This window comes from Martes martes (assembly GCF_963455335.1).
Source record: "Martes martes genome assembly, chromosome: 9".
Classification (NCBI taxonomy): Eukaryota; Metazoa; Chordata; class Mammalia; order Carnivora; family Mustelidae; genus Martes; species Martes martes.
Window position 1 is genome coordinate 124,251,669 of NC_137896.1, and position 21,819 is coordinate 124,273,487.

Sequence of the window (21,819 nt, forward strand, 5' to 3'; positions counted from 1 at the left end):
GATACATATCAGTATGAAGTGGCCTAGATTTTTAAAGGCTGGTTCTGTGCCCCAAATACTGGGTCCTTGCTCTTTTGTAGATACTAAATGTATACAACTATTTATTTGGGTGGGGCCCTAAGATCTCCTATACAGCACTATTTGTGTAAACTTAATCAGTTTTTAGCCTGACACCTTTGTTCATTTATCATCTTTTCTTGATCATGGGAGCTGCTTAGTTCCTGATCTGTATTACTCTACTCAGACCCACTCACTCCCACTACTCCCATGGAAGACATGCCTTTGAAACTTTGAAATGGACACAAAAATTTGGAACATAGCAAGCCTAAGAATAGGTCTTTCATAATAGTTTTGTGTTTTATTTGTTAAAAATTATATTTGTCATGTCCTGTCCTTACATAGGTAAGTTCCAGATCAGATTCCTGTCAACTGTTACAGCTTATGTTGTGCTTTAGGGCCTGTAAAAATGGCATTAATTATTCTACATAGCTTATTTAGAAATTAGAAATATAAATGACTTTTTAGGCGTATCTGTAATTAAATAGCAGTCAAGATATTTTTCTTCAGACTGTAAAGAATCCACCTGTGTAGGTGCTTAGGAAAGAAATTCTTGTTACTTAAGAGAAATAATCATCACTTGGGCCAGCATTTCTGCATTATAGCCTGATACTTCTGTATGCAAAGTTAAACGCCTTAGTTTAGCATTAGTTGGAAATCTGTTATTTTAATACATCTCTGATTGGAATTATCTGTAGATGATTTTCTTTTGTAATCTCCCAGTTTCCTTTAGTTTTAGTTGTTGTGTGACTGACAGTGTTAACAAGGACCATATGCACCCTGCCAGGTTGGAATAATTTAATAGATTTCATAAATTTGCTCTTTACGTAGTGTTCATGGAAGTAATCTATTTGCTTTCATCTGATTGAATCACAGTACAAGACTTACATGCTCTCTGGTCTAAGAACATAATTTTAAGTTGTATGTCCTTTAGTGGATTTCATCATGAATCAAGTCATCAAAGCAGATAATTTAGAAAATACCTATGGAAATGAATTTGCATATCTATTTTTAGAAATAATCTTCCTCAGCTCACATATTAAGAATAGAGTATCATGGGGTAGGAGTTCTCAATTTCATTATAATTGGTTGGAATTAATTGGTTCCATGTTATTGTCTTGAGAGATTTTCAGACAGGTAACCATTATAGTTACTGATAGACCTTCCTGATACCTACGTTCTAAAAGTCTTGAATGGCACACTTTTTTTTTTTTTTAAGCCAGCTCTCCCTTTGCTAGTTATTTGATTCACAGAAAGGGCCTAATAGCAACATTGTCATGTGCTTCGTTCCATAAAAGATGTTTCCTTTTTTTTTTTTTTTTTTTTTTTATTTTTTTATTTTTTTTTTTTTTTAAAGATTTTATTTATTTATTTGTGAGAGAGAGAGAGAGAGCGCGAGCGAGCGAGCACAGGCAGAGTGGCAGAGGGAGAAGCAGGCTCCCTGCGGAGCAAGGAGCCCGATGTGGGACTCGATCCCAGGACGCTGGGATCATGACCTGAGCCGAAGGCAGCCGCTTAACCAACTGAGCCACCCAGGCGTCCCAAGATGTTTCCTTTTTTAAAGTAGTTGTCATTTGATCAACCTAAGTATTTTCAGTTTATGACTACTATTCACTTTTTCATTAAAGAACAAATATTTCAATTGATAGGTTTGGGTTGTTCATTTTTTATGAACTAAAATATTTCTGGTTTTGCAACCTTATTTTTTAAGATATGGAAGTCAGAAGCATGAAAAAATTTTATTCTTCCATTTCCTAGTACAAAAGATAAAATTCCCTTTCTTTTTTTTTTTTTTTTAAGATTTTATTTATTTATTTGGCAGAGAGAGAAATCACAAGTAGGCAGAGAGAGTGGGGAAAGCAGGCTCCCTGCTCAGCAGAGAGCCTGATACCGGGCTTGATCCCAGGACCCAGAGATCAGGACTTGACCTGAAGGCAGAGGCTTAACCCACTGAGCCACCCAGGTTCCCCAAAATATCTTTTTTAAAAACAAAATTATACTATCGTCTTATCCTTTTTTTTTTTTTTAAGATTTTTTTATTTTTTGACAGAGCACAAGTAGGGGGAGCAGTAGGCAGAGGAAGAGAGGGAGACCCTGGGATCATGACCCAAGCTGAGGGCAGACGCTTAACCGAATGAACCACCCTGGCACCCTATCATATTTTTTAAAATTAATAATATCTCATTATTCTGTTTTCCCTAATTGACTTAAATGTCTTTTTGTGGGTCCTTACAAGACCCGTACATTGTATTTGTTTGATGCGCCCTTCAGTCTGGAGCCATTTCTGCTTCCTCTGTTTTTTCTTTCCATTTATTTGTTGAAGAAACTTTGTCCTGTTGAATTTCTCACATTCCTAACTTTGTTGATTGCTCCCCCATAGTATTTAATGTGTTCCTCTGTTCCTGTATTTCTTGTAAAATGAAATTAAATCTAGAGGCATGGTTTTATTGTTTGTTGTTTGCTGTTTTTGGCAAAATGGGTTCTGTATTTTCTCTGCTGGCACCATATCAGAAGACCCATCTCTGGCTGTCCATTTGGGAGCTTGTCAGCCTGATCCACCTAATAGCGTAGCAGCCTTGGATCATTGTCTGTTTTTTCAGAGGTTATAAAGTGGTAATACTCTAATTCTGTCATACCTTCAGCATTTATTAGCTGGAAGTTCTTTATGAAAAAGAACTTTCCGTTAGTTGTGAGGTTGGAATATAGTTCATATAGGAGTCAGGATAATGCTTATTTTCTAACTTAAGAGAATAACTTTTGAGAATGAGTTGATGCCCTAGCAATTTCTGTATGTAACCCCTGTTCTTTTAATCGTCATTGTTACCTGTAAATTGATAACTTAGGGTAGTGGATAGCTTTTAGTCCATTGCAGTCTGAGAGGTACCAATTTCATAGCTTTTTTTTTAATCTTGAAATTTTATCATCTAGGGTGCCTGCATGGCTCAGTCATTAAGCGTCTGCCTTCAGCTCAGGTCATGATCCCAGGGTCCTGGGATTGGGCCCTCTGTCAGGCTTCCTGTTCAGTGGGGAGTCTGCTTTTCCCCTCTCCCCCAGCCGTCCTTCCACTTGTGTGTTCTCTCTCTCTCTCAAATAAGATTTTTTTTTTAATGGAAGATTTCCCTGCGGAACTCCATCCGAGGACCCTGGAATCATGACATGAGCTGAAGGCAGACGCTTAACTGACTGAGCCACCCAAATATCCCTCAAATAAGATCTTTTTTTTTTTTTTAAGATTTTATTTATTTACTTGACAGAGATCACAAGTAGGCAGAGAGGCAGGCAGAGAGAGAGAGGGAAGCAGGCTCCCTGCTGAGCAGAGAGCCCGATGCGGAACTCGATCCCAGGACCCTGGGATCATGACCTGAGCCGAAGGCAGAGGCTTTAACCCACTGAGCCACCCAGGCGCCCCCAAATAAGATCTTTTTTAAAAGATGTACCATCTTTGGTTGTTTGGAGCTCTTACGATGGACTCCCATTTGACTACAGGTTTTTAAAAGCAGCGTTTAAATACTGGGAATCAAAAACAAGTGGGAAAGGAACAAGGAAAGAGAAAAAATTTAAAATTAATGGCTTTTATCTTGAAATGCAAAGAGCAGTGTCATATTCTGTGCTTCAGATTAAGTGTTAAACATTAAATGAATTATTTTTTCATGCTATCTTAATCTGTAGAGCTGGGGGGAAAAAAATCTACCTGCAGTTGTTTCTTTAATCATTCTCTCTGATAGAAGTCAGTATCTTATTTTGAGGTACTTCATCTCTGAAAAAAACATTAAATATTCCCAGTATTATTTTGTTGTTCTTGGAGCTAGCTAACAAATTCTTTCCTTCTCTGTTTCTTTTTCCTTTTTAAATAAGCTTTTAAAATATGTTAGTGATTTCTGATTTATTCTTATCTTTGTGCTCATAGTAATCAGATTGATATGCAATTTCCTGGGTATAAAACAACATTCTGTATTTTTATTTAACTTAGGACTTGACAAACTGATGGTTTATTCCTTGTACTTCTTCATTTTTTAAAAAAGATTCTATTTATTTATTTATTTGTCAGAGAGAGAAAGAGAGAGGGAGAATACAAGCAGACAGAGCAGCAGGCAGAGGCAGAGAGAGAAGCAGGGTCCCTGCTGAGCAAGGAGCCCGATGTGGGACTCGATCCCAGGGCCCTGGGATCATGACCTGAGCCAAAGGCAGCAGCTTAACCAACTGAGCCACCCAGGCATCCTGAGTACCTCTTCATTTTTGAACTGGCTTGTTTTTCTTAAGAAAAAGGTACTAAAAAGTGTAATTGAAGCTTTGAGGTCAGTCAGTGAAATTAGTTTATTAAAAGGTAGCAATCGGTTCTGACAGTTCATTGTCTTATATTCAGTAATTAAATTCAGTACTTTTATGGATTAGGAGATTTTATAACCTATTCTCTCTAAGATTTTATTTGAGAGAGAGAGAGAGAGAGAGCAAGTACGGGGAGAGGTAGGAAGAGAGAGAAAGGGAGAAGCAGAGCTGAGCAGGGAACCTGAAGTGGGGCTTGATCCCAGACCCTGAGATCATGATCTGAGCCAAAGGCAGACGCTTACCCAACTGAGCCAACCAGTTTTTCCTCCACCTATTTTCTCCTCCAATTGCAGAAAATTTTATATTAAAAAATTAACTGTTGGGATCATTTTTCCTATTAAGTAGAAGTTAATGTCTATTAAAATTCCAAACTTTGGCCGATTTTGTCAGCTCCTTCTCTTAGAATGAAATGTTTAAAAATTAAAACAAGTATGACCAAGTTGGTTGTATGGCAGTGTGCAGTTTTTCTAAGTGTCATATGTGGTCCTTAAAGCAGAAAATAATAAATTATTTTGAAGCTTTCATTAAAAGCACTATTATCCTGGGGCGCCTGGGTGGCTCAGTTGATTAAGCGTCTGCCTTAGGCTTGGGTTGACTGAGCCCCACATTGGGCTCCTTGCTCAGTGGGGAGTCTGTTTCTCCCTCTCCCTCTGCTGCCACTCTGCCTGCTTGTGCTTTCTGTCAAATAAATAAAATCTTTAAAAAAAAAAAAAGTACTATTACCCTTTAAGTAATAGTTTCCCTATGATTGAATAGCATTTGAATAGTTTTCTAAAGCACCTTCATATTTATTATTTCATTTTCGTTCTAATTCTTAATGTAGACTGGCTGAGCAATACGGCCATTAAAGATAAGAAGAGTGTAGGTCAGGGCACCTGGGAGGCTCAGTCATTAAGCATCTGCCTTTGGCTCAGGTCATGATCCCAGGGTCCTGAGATTGAGTCGGGCTCCCTGCTCAGTCGGAACCTGCTTCTCCCTTGCTGTTTGCTCGTCATTGTCGTCCCCCCCTCCCCCCCCCCGCCCATGCTTTCTCTCTCTCTGTCAGATTAAAAAAATAAAACCTTTAGGGGTACCTGGTGGCTCAGTGGTTTAAGCCTCTGCCTTCAACTCAGGTCATGATCTCAGGGTCCTGGGATTGAGCCCCGCATCTCTGCTCTGTGAGGAGCCGACTTGCCCCCACCTCTCTCTGCCTGCTTGTGATCTCTCTCTCTGTCAAAACAAACAAACAAACAAAAAAACCTTTAAAAAAAAAAGTTTTGAGGGATAAAAGTTTATAGATGAGAGAAAATTAAAAAGTCTTTTCTTTTTGTGTGTGTTCTTATTTTTTTTTTAATTTTTTTGTTTCTGTGTTTTTAAATGCTCCCCCTGCCCTTGATAGGAATTTTACAAATTGGAGCTTCTTTAAAATTTTGCTGATTATATGTCATTATTTGCTCTCATCTTACTGTTTTCATTTTTATTTGTTGGCCCTCCCTCCACATTTGCATTTCAGCTCCCAATTCAGTTATTTACCTTTTTCTTTTTACTGACGTAACAAATAAGTCCTCAAGTGCCTTAAAAATTCTTTTAATCTACCAAGACCTCACCTAGAATTTACATCATTTTGTTGTTTATACACTAACCAATGTACATTAAATAAACAGGATCAGAAATACAGCTCTTAAAATGTATGCACATGTACTTCAGGAGAGATCTGTAGCTTTAACCAAATACTCTTTGAAAATGAAAACAGCATGTTCATGGGGTGACATTGAAAATTGACACATACATTGAGAATATTTTCATGTGTGTTTGTTTCCTTATAATGTATCCAGGAATAGGTCCAGTGGAGGAAGGGTAAAGAGGACGGGGCACCTGGGTCTCTCAGTTGGTTAAACATCTACCTTCAGCTCCAGTCATGATCTCAGGGTCCTAGAATCAAGCCCCACATCAGACTCTCAGCTCAGCGAGGAGTCTTTTTCTCCCTCTGCCCTTCCCCCACAGCTTGTGCGTTTGCCCTCTCAAATAAATAAATAAAATCTTTAAAATCTTTTAAAAAAGGAAAGAAGTTAAGGCAAATAAATGGATGAACTTACAACGTTTGGGGGTTGAAAAATTCATTATTATAAAGACAACACCTTTCTTAAGTTGATGTATAGATTTATCACAGTCTCAAGAATTTTTCAGGCTTTTTAAAGAAATTGACAAGCTGATTTAAATAATGTAAATGGAAAGACAGCCGAGAACAGTCAAGACAATCTTGAAGGACCAAGTTAATATCAAAATAATGCTATAAATTTACAGTAACTAAACTTGTGACGTTGGCACAAGGATAAGTGAAATAGAATAGCGGATCCAGAAATAAACATCATTTAGTTACCTGATGTGTGCCCACTGTGCCACCCTGGCATATTTGGGAAGGACGGTCTTTTTAGTAAATTGGACTAGAGCAATTGAATATCCAAATAGAGAAAAATGAACTTTGACTCCTCTTACACACTACACACAGACAGACACACTTTATTCTCAGAGAAATTAAATAACTTGCTTACAGTCACAGAATTAGTAAAGAACAGAAATCTTGAACCCAAGTCTGTCTGGTTTATTCCAGGATGTCATACTGCTTCTCAAAGAATGCTTTTATTTCTGTCTAGTATCTCTCTAAATAAATATTCCCTAAGTTCAGAACTTTTTTTTTAAGTTCAATTTTAGTATATGTGCTGCCGAAGCGAGCACTTTTTTTAAGTTCAGAACTTTTAATAAAATGGTGAGTTGGTGGGAAAAGTGAGTTTGAATATTAGCATATTGGCAGCTTTATGGTTTTTCACTTGTTAACAATTGACCTTTAATCCGAACTAAGTAGTCTTTACCTCAGTCTCTTAAAAATATTTTATAACTAATTTTTAAACTAAAACTAAAACTGATGATACAAGGTCGTCTTTATGTGATATTTTATATAGAACAGGAATTAGCTTAATTTTTAATTTATTTTAATTATAAATTATAATTTATTTTATTTATAAATTATAATTTATTTTAATTATTTTAATTTAATTTATTAATTTAACATTTTATGTTAATCTTTCATGGGTAGTTTTATTGACCTCCATTTTATAATTTTTGTGTCTGATCAGAAATTTTACTTATTAGTTCATTCAGCCAATAAAGAACACCTACGTGCCACACTCTGCTTGACTAGAGATGCTTCTTTAAGGAAAAAGACATCATCCTTACCCACCATCATGGAGTTCGTAGTGTTCGTAGTTCGTAGTGTTGTGTTGAATGTAGTAGACATGTATACCAGCACTGAAAATATGATGATTGTAGTGCTCTTTCCTTATTGCACTTTAATTCCATTTTATAAAAACATAATGAGTCTCTCCATTAGAATTACCATCTTTCCTTCATATAAATTTACCACAGACTATACTTATATTAGAATTATATTAGAATTCTGGGTTTATTTTAGATAAGAAGCACGAAAGCCCAGGGCTTTCTCCACAGCTTTAAAAGTATTCAGATCTTAACAGAAATTTGGGTAACTGAATTTGAGGGATTTTGTTTTTTTGTTATTTTATTGATGAAACTGTTCTTGGACATTGGCTACTTTCTTGTTTCAGAAATTATTTTACATTCTACTTGGATTTCTACACTAAAGCATCATTTGGTTGTTCAGTCAGTGTGTTTTCTGATAAGTGTGTTAGGATCATCTCTTCAGAATACTGCTTCATGACAGGAATTTTATATTGTGTATATGTGTGTTCTGTGGGGTTTTTTGTTGTTTTGTTTTTGGTTTCTGGAAATGAGTTTAGGTCTGGGTTTTTCTGGGTTAAATGTATCTTTCACATTACCTTCCCAGTTCAGCCCTCTTCCCCCCAGTGTAACAACCCCATCATGAGAGAAAATTAGTGTGCCTGTGTTTGTCTAGGATCAAAAGTTTTTGTTTTCCCCAGTAAGTCAGGGCAGCTGACCATGAAATCGCAACAGGAATCTTTTAAAAGAAGTGCAGATGTTGTGTGTAGCCTGGTTTGTTAACTGTCACCAAAAGTATTAGCCAAAGAGAGGAATTGAAGTCAGTTCTGAAAGGGTGATTTGGATCAGGCAGTCAGTGAAGTTCACCCCACTACTTAGGATTTGGGGCTCATAGGCAGTTTTTATTTTATTTTATTTTATTTATTTATTTTTTTAAAGATGTATTTATTTATTTATTTGACAGACAGCGATCACAAGTAAGCAGAGAGGCAGGCAGAGAGAGAGGAGGAAGCAGGCTCCCCTCCAAGCAGAGAGCCCGACTCGGGGCTCGATCTCAGGACCCTGGGATCATGACCTGAGTCGAAGGCAGAGGCTTTAACCCACTGAGCCACCCAGGCGCCCTTCATAGGCAGTTTTTAAAGTGTCCTCATTTTCAACAGAGAGGTAGCTTTTCCTAAAGATTAAGGTGCAGGCAGTTTTTGAAACCAAACAGAAAGTAGCCTTTTTGTTGGAAAAATGGGTATCAGCGAGTGAGTTAGTGATAGAAGTGATGTAATACTAGTCTGAAGACTATAGTTCATATGTTAAAATGCCAAGTCTGTTTAAATGCTCTTTTTTAAAGGAGGGAAGGTTATCAAATATCTTGTCATGATGGTCTCCCTCTTTATATTTTTAGAAAGTTTACACCTAATTAGAGGCTAAAAGGTAAGGTTACTTTAATTGCTTTTAGAAAACAATTATAAGCAGTAGAAATGGAAACAACAGATTGTTATTTTGGTTTGTAGTTTGCATCTAATGTTTGCTTTACATTTTGTCATAAGATGTACAACTTTAATGTTGCATACCAGCCATGTTCATGCTTTTTGCTTTATATATTAACCTATTAAAAATGATGTGGAAGACAGCCAGAGAGGGACTGCAAGCAGGGGGAGTGGGAGAAGCACGCTTCCCGCTGAGCAGGGAGCCCAGCCCAATGTGGGGCTTGATCCCAAGACTCCAGGATCATGACCTGAGCTGAAGGCAGACGCGTAATGGCTGAGTGATCGCACCCATGACTGCTTTTAACTAGAATTGTATTGGTTTTGGGGACACCTGGGTGGCTCAGTTGGTTGAGCATCTGACTCTTGGTTTCGTGTCAGGTCATGATCTCGGCTGTGGGAACGAGCCTAGAATCAGGCTCTGCATTCAGCAAGGAATCTCCTGGAAATTCTCTCCTTCTCCCACTGCTCCTCCTCCCTGCTTGCTTGCTTGCTCTCTAAAAAAACAAGTAAATAAAAAAAAAAAAAAAACAAGTAAATAAAATCTTTTTAAAAACCACATTGGTTTTTAAACTCACTGAAGCCTGAGTCTTTTTCCAGTAACATTTTTGTGTCTTTGTATGGCAAATATGTAGTTAATAATGATTAAAGAAATTTTATGTGATTTATTCCCCATGTAACTTGTACTTGAAGCATAACCCAGATTTAAGAATGTCATACGGCATTTAATGTTCTTCATGAGGTATAGCAGAATTATTTAAGTGAATTACTAAGACATAATGGTTTAAAAAAAAAAAAACCCTTCAGTCTAATATTATTTATGCATCCTTGAATAAGGTATTTAGTGTCTCCAAGCCTATTGTGTCACAAGTAAAATGGAGATTATTTTCTTGTCCCATAGGGTTGTTAAGAAGATAGCATATGTATTAGTTTTCTAGGGCTGCTGTAACAAACTGCAACTGGGTGGCTTAAAACACAAATTTATTGTCTCATACTGCTGAAGGGTAGAAATCAAATCAAGGCAGGGCCATGTCTTTTTGAAGACCAGAGAGGGCAGTCCTTGCCTTTTCCTAGCTTCCAGTAGTTGCTGGCAAACCTTGGCATCCTGTGGCTTAGTAGCTACATCACTCTCATCTCCACCTGCCTCATCATGTGACATCTCCCTGTGTGTCTCTGTCCTAATAGTTCCTCCTCTTAAGAGGATACCAGTCATTGGGTAGAGGCCCAGCCTAATCCAGTATGACCTCACTTTAACTTGGTTACATCTGTAAAGACCCTGTTTCCAAATAAAATCAAATTCACAGAAACCAGGAGTTAAGAATTAAACATACTTTTGGGAGACTCAGTTCAACCCTGTATAGGCTGTCCTCTGGCTTCCCGGGTTCATGTTTTGCCCACGTGCAGAACATACTCATCCAAAACCAGCAACCCCAGGAGTCGGAACCCATCCTCCCATCAACTCAGAGTCTAAAATCTCATCTAAATAACTCAGAACTAAGTCCAAATTTCATCTTCTCTGTCAGGTGAGACACTGAATATGGTCCATCCTGAGACAAAATTCTTCTCTATCTGTGGACCTATGAAACCTACAAAACGAGTTACCTGCTTCTAAAATACTATAGTAGGACAGGCATAGGATAGACAGTCCTATTGCAAAAGGGAGAAATTGGAAGGAATGAAGCAAGCAAGTGTGAAAGCCAGCAGGACAAATCCTATTTGTTACAAGGCCAGAGAATAATCGTCTATGGCTTAGATGCTCTGTCCTCTAGATCTACTGCTGCCCCACCTCTCTAGCCTCTGCATCTGGGGCTCTGTGCTCAGAGTCATTCTTCATTTTGTCCAATCTCTGATCCTTTCGGGCCAGGCTGGCAGTATTTTTGTTGATAGAAAATTCTTAAAAACATTGTTGGTCTGCCGTTAATGTCAGGAGATTGTCCAGCCACACCCACTGGCTCTCTGCTGTCAGCATTCTATCTCGATAACCTAAGATTTTTTTCCATATCATCAAATGCTGGTTTTCTTTTGCTTAACAGTTCCTTCGAATTACCTTTCTCTTATTTTACCATAGGCAATTAGGAGAAACCAGAGCACACCTTTAACATGTTGCTTGGAAATCTTAGCTAAATATCCATGTCGGTTCTGTTTTGTACTCAACAACACGTTTCAGTGTGGTTTCCCTGTTTCCTGTGACATGTTTTTCTTTTTCGCGAGACCTCACTTGGAGCATCTTTAGCATTCATATTTCTACCAACGTTCATGACAAACATACGTGTTCTCGAAGACGGTAGCAGCTTTTGATAGGTGCTCATCACATCTATCAGTCCTCACCAGAACTGTCTTTAATATCCACATTTCTGCCGTACCTTTCAAGGCAGCTTAGCCTTTTTGTTAAGCACCCCCAAATTCTTCCCAACCCCAGAGTCACTTCATTTTTAGCACTTTTTATAGTAGCACTTCACTCTGAGTACCAAAATCAGGGCGTGTTTCCCAGGGCTGGTAGGGCAGATTACCCCAGCTGAGTGGCTTAAAACAAAACAACAAACTCGAGGAGGCACAATTTCAAGACCATATAGCATTTTATGCAAAGTTCACATTCTCTGTCCAAGAAAGAGTGCTCAATAAATGGTTCCTGCCTTTTTAAAAGGACCCTCATGGACCCTCAGGGTCTAGCGCATAGTATCAGTTAGGAATATTAAGCTATTAAGTGGACTTTCTAAAGTAGGTAAAGAAACTGATTATGTTGAACACATAATAAACCCTATTTAAAATGATGGCACAACTTAGGACAGAGTTCTGACCAGTGTGTCCTTCAAGAAGTTTTTGGAGTTAGGAAAGTGTAACCAACATCCCAAAGTAATTCATGTGCATATTGAGAAGCACTGCTCTGAAGTCATTTTTCCTATCAAAGTATAACATATGCATATAAACATAACAAGTCAAATTACTCATGGCTGTTATCATCTGCTCTAAATGTTCCATGTACTTCTTTTAAAAAGTGATCATAGAAAAAATACTGAACTGAAAGTACTACACTTGATCTTAGCCAGAAGGGCGAGAAGCGATGAAGTGAAAGTACTAAGCTGACCTGTTTATGGGGTTGAAGTAACTAAAGTTAATGTCATAAAGTAAAATAGACTATCCTCATTTTAGATTCTTTCTACCACTCTGTATCATTAATTGTTGCCTGCTCCAATTAACTGGTCATCTTTGGTTATGAGCTTATGATTTCCTTTTTTTTTTTTTCAGCTTATGATTTCTTGAGCTTTCTAGAGCCTTGTCTTCTGAAACAGGCACTGTCTAGTAGCTTATATACAGTTGTACCCTTTTTAGGGCCCCAGATCTACTAGGATTACCATTTTTATTTGAAATAGGGGTTGACAACCTGGTATAAAATGAAACCTTGAATTATCTCAAATTACAATTCATTAGCCTCCAAACTCTTCTATCAGAATAACCTTCAGATTTGATTTTTTCAAAATTTTGTTTTATTTTCTAAGATTTTATTTATTTGACAGAGATCACAAGTAGGCAGAGAGGCAGGCAGAGAAAGAGGGGGAAGCAGACTCCCTGCTGAGCAGAGAGCCTGATGCGGGCCTCGATCTCAGGACCCTGAGGTCATGACCTGAGCCGAAGGCAGACGCTTAACCCACTGAGCCACCCAGGAGCCCCTCAGATTTGATTTTTTTTTTTAATAAAAATTACCCACGGAGAGTAATTCAGTAGGTCTTGAGTAAGGCTCATAAATCTGTATTTTTAGAAGAATACACAGGTCTGATAGGGTGAGGAACTGCCATTCCAGGTCCTCAGGAGGTAGAAAATCAGGAAAAGAGTAGTCAGGTTTATTTACTTTGTGGTGGTTTCAGTTGTTACATTGTTTTTCTTCTTTGTTTTCCTTAGTATTTTATAATCTTATATTTTTTATTAATAGGAAGGATTCTAAAACAACAAACTTCTCAAGGAAATTAATGAAAACTTATAAAATCATATTATTTCTACTAGGATAATTGTATGGTGTTTGCCTTACTCAGTTGTAATGAATGAACTTGAAAAATTCTTACGTAAATAGCGTGTAAGGGGCAACACACTGTTGTTTCATAAGCTCTAGCCAAGAGTCCTGGCTGACTAGCTGCATGTCACCCTAGTGACTTCATCTGTAAAATTATAACATCGTTAGCCAAGTAGCGATTAAGAAGTGGTAAATGATAAGGGGGGATGTCAGTGATGAATTGAAAGACTGTTATCCCTTTAACACATTTGATGCAGAAACATACCTGCTTATAGACTACCACTAGCAATGGTATGAATATAGATAGCCTGTTTGTGTGTTTGTCTTAATTTTGGAATAATTTTAGACTTTCAGGAAAGTTGTAACACTGATACAAAAACATTCCAGTCTAACCTTTATCCAGATTTTCCAAATGTTATTTTACCACATTAACTTTATCATTCTTTTCCTCTCTCCTCTCTGCATAATCCTTTCCCCTCACTCTTGATACTTTGGAAAGGATGTTGCAGATACATTGTCCTTTACCCATAAATATTTCAGTATATGTTTTCTAAAAATAAGGACATTGTTTTATGTAACCACAGTTATCAAAGTCAGGAAATTAACAATGATACAATACCACAATCAGATCAACCAACTTATTCAAACTTTGCTGGGGGGAGGGGAGAGAGTAAGGATTGGGAAGGAGATTGATTAGGGGGCTCACATACAGCACTCACTTGTCATGGCTCTTTATTCTTCTTCAGTCTTGCACTGTTAGTATTTTATGACTTAAGCATTTTTGAAGAATATAGGTCAGTTTTGTAAAATGTCCTTCAATCCCATAATCGGTTTTGGATGGCACATTTTCATTGTTCAGATAACTAGATTTAATGTGTTTAATGTATATTATCAATTGGGTTTTAAATGCTTACTTCATTTGTAAAGAAAGAAAGGTTTCCTATCCTGAGAGAATTTTTTTCAATTTTGCAAATGGAAATACTAATTAAGACTTCCAGGACTGAAATTCTGAGGTTTTTAAAATTCAAGGCAATTTAGCATTGTTAGACCTTTTAAGTTGGCAAAGAGCATATTAGGTGTTTGGTGTTAGGGAGCTGATAGAATATAATCAAAGAATATCTAGGCATGGGAGATATTTCTGTTAGATATTAGACATACCAAATAAAATTGGAAGTCATTATTCCTGTGGTAATGTATTGTGGGGGTATCATAGGGGGTAGGTATGTATGTTGAATTTGGTGTTGAAAATCTTCAGTTCATTAAGGTCAAAGAGATGTAGGATTGGGCCTTATGTTTGAGGTAATGATAAGCAATGTATAGAGGTAATAGGAGGAGAAGTGAACAATTAAATTAGGATTCTATTAGGAAATGTGTGTGGGAAATTGGTTCAGAATAATGACTTGAAAATTAAGCTGAAGATTTTAGAGAATGTACTCTAGCAGGATGTTTTAATGTAAAGTGACATCATCAAAGTAGCTTTGGATGGGACATTGTAGTTGTTCTTTGTAAAAACAGATTAGAATGATACGCAGAGCACCCCTACTCTACAAAAAGAATTGTTAGAAATTCGAATGGGCTAGTGAACAGTTCATGGCACTGTATATTCATGGAACTTTTTAAATAGAAATATTAGGAGCTAGAGGGTTAAGAGTATTGAGGAAATCAGTCAGCTGAGGTCACAGTCTCGGGGTGGTAGGATCAAGCCCCTTGTTGGTCTCTGCACTGGACCTAGAGCCCACTTAAGATTCTCTCTCTCTCTTTCTCTCTCCCCTCCTCGGCCCCTCCCCTCTAAAAAAAGAGTGTTGAGGAAATCAAGACAGTATAAAAACACTGAATTCTTTCACTTTTTAGATTTTTTTATATATCAACACTGAGATAGTTATATAGACCTTGAATAAATATGAAAATTTGATGTTAGTGGCTTTGGTGTATAAAATGGTTGTTAAATTACACACTTTTAAGAAAGACAGTACAGAACTGGACCTTGGGCAGTTTATGTTACATAAAATACTCAGGAATATCATTGTGTACCCACTGTGTATCAGACATTGTTTTAGGTGCCAGGTATCTAGCATGTAGGTAGGTGAATGTAACTTTGTAGCACTTAACATTGGAAAGGGGACTGGAAAGTCATATAAATTATAATATGTATAATTTAGATGGTGGGAAATTGAACCAAAAAAAGCTAGAACTATGGGGACTAAAAGTAAAAAAGGAAATGTGCTAACACAATTCACTCTCCAGGATTCTAATTCTCTTACTACTCCTTGTCCCTATAACTCTTCTTGCCTTTAAATGCCTCTCTGTAACTTTGCAACTTTGCACTGACAGTGTGTCCTTGGTATCATCTTTGGCTTGTGGTCTGGATTGTATACTTAGCACTACTCTACATTGAGATGGTATACAGTAGTGTAAAGCTAATGGTGAATTTTGTTTGACCTACTAAATCTGCACTTAATGGTTTTCTATACATTTTTCTTTTTTAAAAGGACACTGTCAAGTACTTTTAAATGGTTATTTGTAATAACAATTTTCTTACTGTATTTTTTGTTTGTTTCTATTGACTGCCCTTCCTTTAATTTTCTTGTTTGGAATGTAATATTAGTTAAAGAGGTTTTGTAATTTGTCTCAAATGATCAAGATTAAAGTTCTAGGAAAAATAAATGTTTATTGCTATTTCTTATTGGTAAAATAATAGTATTTTATGGAGAGTATTCCTTTAAAATTTTAAATGTATTTTAAAATAAGATGTAATTTGGATTTATTATTATTTAATACTGTGGGATTTTTTTTTAAACTTCAAAAAATAATCAGTGTGTTAACTTCTTTAAGAAATGGTTTTTCGGGGCTCCTGGCTGGCTCAGTCAGTAGAGCAGAAGCTCTTGATCTCAAGGTTGTGAGTTCAAGCCCCACCTTATGCATAGAGTTTACTTTAAAAAAAAGAAAAGAAAAGAAAGAAAGATTTTCTTCACATAGAGGTATATATGACTTAATGCATCTTTTTATATACTAGTCCAAAAAAAGTATGAGTTTAGCCCTCAGTGTTCCATTAACACTGTAGGTAAATTTCAACCCAACTCTGTTTCAGTGGCTTAAAATCTGAGTTTGCTAGCTATTGTAACCTTGTTAATACTGGAAATTTTGTTGGTGGTTTCAGTGTTCTGGTATTGATACTAGTATGTATATTAGTTGCTATAATTGTGTTTTAAACTAAGCTTCCAAGAACAAATAAAAGTTTTGTGTATGACATTAGATGTTAAAATTATTATTTAAACTGTCAAAAACAAATACAGGTTTATTTTTCTTACGTTTTCTAGTCTTTTCCCCCCAGATCCTATAGCCACACATACATTAAATTAAAATGTGTGAGATTTCTCTTTCAATTTTAATTTCCTGTTATAACATATAGGAATTAATGGTTAGTGGAATGAATATTTTTTGATGGAATTTTTAGTTAAGTAAGTCTTACTTGAGGAATGGCCTTGTCAAAAATATTTGCTGACCACAGCTGCTTTGTTGTAGGAGGCCTGACAAATGGTAGTGGTCGATATATCTCTGCAGCACCTGGAGCAGAAGCAAAATACCGAAGTGCTTCAAGCACTTCCAGTCTGTTCAGCTCCAGCAGCCAGCTCTTTCCTCCTTCTCGACTTCGGTATAATAGGTCTGATATTATGCCTTCTGGCCGAAGTAGATTATTGGAAGATTTCAGGAACAACCGTTTCCCAAACCTTCAACTTAGAGACTTGATTGGACACATAGTTGAGTTTTCTCAAGACCAGCATGGTTCTAGGTAGGTGATTATCATTTATGATACTCTGCACTGTATTTTTGCTTTGAAAATTACTGCCTTGTAAGAGCATAAATTTTTCTTGACTGGGGTCATTTAATCTGCCTGAAAGTTGGAAGTTTTTAAAAAATAAATACCCGATAAGGATTTTTTTCTTTGATATTAGGACAAATGATTAAAATACAGGTTTTTAAAAATTATTTATGGTTTCCAGTTTTCTATAATGAGAGTATTTTTATAGTGAATATATAGCAGTGCCTTTTTATTGGATTATTTTTATTACTTTGACTCACTTTAATTTTCCTTTTAAAATAATACTCTGAAGTACATCTCTGGACTTAAGTACTTGTCCCTGATGTAGACTTTGTCTTTAAAAAAAAAAAGGAGGGGGGAGTTAAATGTTTGTGCTCCTTTATAGATTTGTATTTGATGTGATGTGGGTTGAGACATTTCACTTGTAACACATTTATTAAATTTGAATTGTGTTTTCCTTTTATAGTTTCATTTTACATCCCTATGGTTGAAAATTCCTTAAGAGTAGCACATCAACCTTGTATCACTCACAGTGGGTAGATTTTATTTGTAAGAGCTTCTTTTATTGGGTCGCCTGGGTGGCTGTCATTGAGTGTCTGCCTTCGGCTCAGGTCATAATCCCAGGGTCATGGGATCCAGCCCTGCATTGGGCTCCTTGCTCAGCGGGAAGCCTTCTTCTCCTTCTCCCACTCCCAATGCTTGTGTTCCTTCTCTCACTCTCTCTCTTTATCAAATAAATAAAATCTTTAAAAAAAAGAAAAAAGAGCTTCTTTTATTATGCTCTAAGCCTAGATATTATCTAGTAATATTATGAAAAAATATGTGAATAACCAATAAAATATAATTTTTCTTCATTGATTATAATGCAACCAGGACTAACTTAAGTGTTAAACTTCTTTATGTCCAGACTTTTTACCTAACTAGTAGTTACTTCAAATTAAGCTGTTACAAAGGAAAAAAAATAAGGTGGTATAAAGAAATGCTTCGTAACTTTTATCTTTTTTGCTTTAAATTGGCTGTTCACAGTACTAAATGTGTTAGTACTATTTCTGGAAATAAATTTATGTGTATATATGTGGGGATGTGTAATAATACTCAAGTCAGATTTTTACAGAAGCTGTTTCCAGTGTGTTGTCATGGCTTGTAAAATTTTTTCTACATAGATTCATTCAACAAAAACTAGAGAGAGCTACTCCAGCTGAGCGACAGATGGTATTTAATGAAATTCTACAAGCAGCCTATCAATTAATGACAGATGTTTTTGGAAACTATGTTATACAGAAATTTTTTGAGGTAAGCACACATACGTGTTTGTATATCTATCCAACTATATGTTTTTAATGCTTAGAAAGGTCCAGGAAGTTGGGTAAGAGTCATTTTCATATAAAAATATGTGCACTTGGGGGGCATCCTGGGTGGCTCATTTGGTTGAGGGTCCTTTTTTGGCTTGGGTTATGGTCTCAGGGTCCTGGAATCAAGCCCACATTGGGCTCCCTGCTCCGTAGGAAGTATGCTTCTCTTTCTGCCCCTCCGCCCGCTCTTGCGCTCGCTCACTCTCTCTGAAATAGATAAAATCTTCAAAAAATAACATATTTTATATATATAAAGCTTTATATATAAAGCTCATTACGCACGCACGTGCACATGCACACACGCACACACACATCTATATAAAACTCTCATATATGAGCTTGGGAGAAAATATTGGCAAATGCTATATCTGATAAAAGATTTTATATCCAGAATATATAAGAACTCCTAAAACTCAACAGAAAGACAACCCAATTAGAAAAAATGTACAGGAGGGGGTGCCTGGCTGGCTCACTCAGTCAGTGGAGCGTGCATTTCTTCATCTCAGGGTTGTGGGTTCCAGTCCTATGTTGGGTGTAGAGATTACTTAAAAAATCTTTAAGAGGACTTGAATAGACATTTCTCTATAGAAGATACACAGCCAGTGAGCAGCACATGAAAAGAAGCTTGCACAGTTAACATCAGAATATAGTTGAGAATTATCTGGTTTGAATGTATGGCTCAGAAATTAAAGGAGATTTTGTGTTTAAAGTGAAGACTAAAGATGTTTAAAAGAACAACAGGTTGTTAATGTATTAATAACAAGGAAATTATAGATAGTGAGACTTAACCCCCCAAAAAGTCATACAGTTATTTCAGGCAGCTCTGGATTTATCTTAATTTTTCTTTTCAAGATTTTATTTATTTGACAGAGAAAGAGAGAAATCACAGGTAGAGAGGCAGGCCGGGGGGTGGGGGGAGCAGGCTCCCTGCTGAGCAGAGAGCCTGATGCAGAACTCGATCCCAGGACCCTGAGATCATGACCCAAGCCGAAGGCAGAGGCTTTAACCCACTAAGCCACCCAGGTGCCATTAATTTATTTTACTCAAATCCTCCTTTCTACATGATTACCAAATGTGATACTTTTAAAATAGAATGAATAGGATGCAAACAGTGGGTTTTTCAGGTTTAATGAAATGATATAATGGTTTATTTCATTAACATTAATTTCTTTTCCATCAGTTTGGGAGTTTGGATCAAAAATTAGCCCTCGCTACTCGTATCCGGGGTCATGTTCTGCCTTTAGCCTTGCAGATGTATGGCTGTCGTGTTATTCAGAAAGCATTAGAGTCTATTTCATCTGACCAGCAGGTAATTGTAAGTTAAGACAAAATTTTTGTATTTTATTTGGTTTTTAAATTCTTACTTTATAATCTTGGAGTGAAAATTAAATATTTCCACAATTAGAATAAAATACTTAAAAAAAATCTGTCTCAAACAGTACATTATTGTTGTCCAGTAGATCTTTGATCTGTCCTTCATTTGCTTCATCTTTTCATCTTTAAGTGAAGATACTTGAGTGCCTCCTTTGTGGTAAGCAGAATACTGCATGATGGGTATTTTTATTATACTTGCTTATTTGATTTTCTGTAGTATCAGGAATACTGTTCACTATTTCCAAAGTGTACTTGGATTGTACTTAGTTCTATCATAAGAATAAAAAAATGTTTCATTGAGTAGAGTGCTCTTTATTTTTAAGTTTTATTTTAATTCCAGGTAACATACACCTGTGGAGCACTTCACAGATTTGTGAGTCATCTGTATACAGGCGCCATGTTAATCTCTATACCATTCCCATTTTAGTATATATGCTTCGGAAGTGAGCACAAGAATTAAAAAAAATTTTTTTAAACCAGTTGCATTCCTATATGCCAGTTAAAAATTACATAAATAAAGTTCTTTAAAATTTCATTTAAAAACTTCTTTAAAAATTCAGTAGGAAAAGTAACCTAAGAATTTTATTAACAACATTTATAGTTTTTAAGGTAAAGAGGGAAGAGAACACATATAAATTAAATGGGAAGATACTGTATTCTTGATGAAAAAATCTATTAAAATTTTATTTTAAATTTAAAAAAGATTAATGCAAATTCCCATCATGTGCTCATGGGAATTATAACTGATCAGAATAGACAGGAATATTAAGAGGATGAGGATAAATGCTAGTCTGCTAGATTTTTAAATTGTGAAGCATTATCAGTAGTGTGGTTCTTGTAGGAGATTAAGCAAACTTTAGAAATGGAATTCATAACCCCAAATAGATACCATTATATAAAATATATATATGTGTGTATGTGTGTGTGTATAAAACTAGTTTATGTAATACAGTAAACTCAGAGTAAAGGAAATAATTATTTCTTAAAGGGCATTGGTAATTAGTAAATTTGGGAAGAGATTACATTTGATTCTCCACCCACGTACATTATTGTATAATAAAGTAAATTCCAGAATTAAAAATGGTAATAATGCATACATGGATATGTGTGTGTATGTGTAAAAATTTGTGAGAAAATAGTATGACTTCCGTGGAGGAAATCCTGAGTTCTAGAGTAATTGAAGATACGTCACAATGGAAAAGATCGACAAATTTTGATTATTGTAGATGTTTACATAGCTGCTCTACCATAAGTCTCAAGCTCATTTAGATACTTTAAAGAATGAGATCTTGGGCGCCTGGGTGGCTCAGTTGGTTAAGTGTCTGCCTTCGGCTTGGATCATGATCTCAGGGTCCTGGGATCGAGTCCTGAATCTGGCTCCCTACTCTGGGAAATCTGCTTCTCCCTCTACCCTTCCCCCTTTCTCATGATCTCTTTCTCTCTCTCAAATGGGTAAATCAAATCGTAAAAAAGAATGAGATCTTGCCACTTGAAATAACATGAATGGGTCTAGAAGGCATTATACTAAGTGAAATAAGTCAGAGGAAGGACGGATACCTTTGATTTCACTTATAACATGGAATCTGGTAAACAGAACAACAAACTCTTAAATACAGGGAACAGACTCCTGGTTCCCAGAGTGGTAGTGGGTGGCAAGTGGGGGAGGCAATAGGTGAAGGAGATTAAGAAGTATAAACTTACAGTTAAAAAATTAAAAGGTCAAAAATAAAAAAAAGTCATGGAAATGAAAAGTACAGTGTAGGGAATATAATCAGTAATGTAATAATGTTTCATGGTGACTGTACCTTTTGTGGTAAGCAGTGTGTAGGGTGTATAATTGTTGAATCACTGTGTTGCACACCTGACACTAATATAACATTGTATGTCGATTATACTTCAGTAATAAAGATATCTTAAATGTCTTTAATATTTGAAAATATAAATCAGTGAGAATAAGCCTTATGTGCACCTGCTAATAATGGTATTCTTTGGAGACTTTAGAATATTTTATTTTGTTACTTAGTTTATAGCTAAACATCTGTGTTATGTCTTAGCTTAACAGAATTCCTGTAGAGTTACGTCAGTATGTAGTTGAGAGTTCTTTGGGTGAGAGAGACTTTAATGTGATAGCTTCACATACTGTTTGCACTCCATTTCTTCACAGGACTATTTCCT

General features: G+C 36.3%; 1 protein-coding gene across 8 annotated transcripts in view; it reads left to right on the top strand.

The window, feature by feature from the left end:
- The window catches only part of PUM2 (pumilio RNA binding family member 2), a 103,197-nt gene that overhangs the window by 72,622 nt on the left and 8,756 nt on the right, over positions 1-21,819 (top strand). For 4 of the 8 annotated variants that reach the window (XM_080814598.1, XM_080814602.1, XM_080814596.1 and 1 more), the window contains 3 exons: positions 16,621-16,888; positions 18,082-18,211; positions 19,451-19,585. In XM_080814598.1, coding sequence (XP_080670724.1) covers positions 16,621-16,888; positions 18,082-18,211; positions 19,451-19,585 — 533 coding nt within the window. The remainder of the gene's footprint in view (positions 1-16,620; positions 16,889-18,081; positions 18,212-19,450; positions 19,586-21,819) is intronic. The other 4 variants (XM_080814599.1, XM_080814603.1, XM_080814597.1 and 1 more) reach the window with 1 other exon arrangement.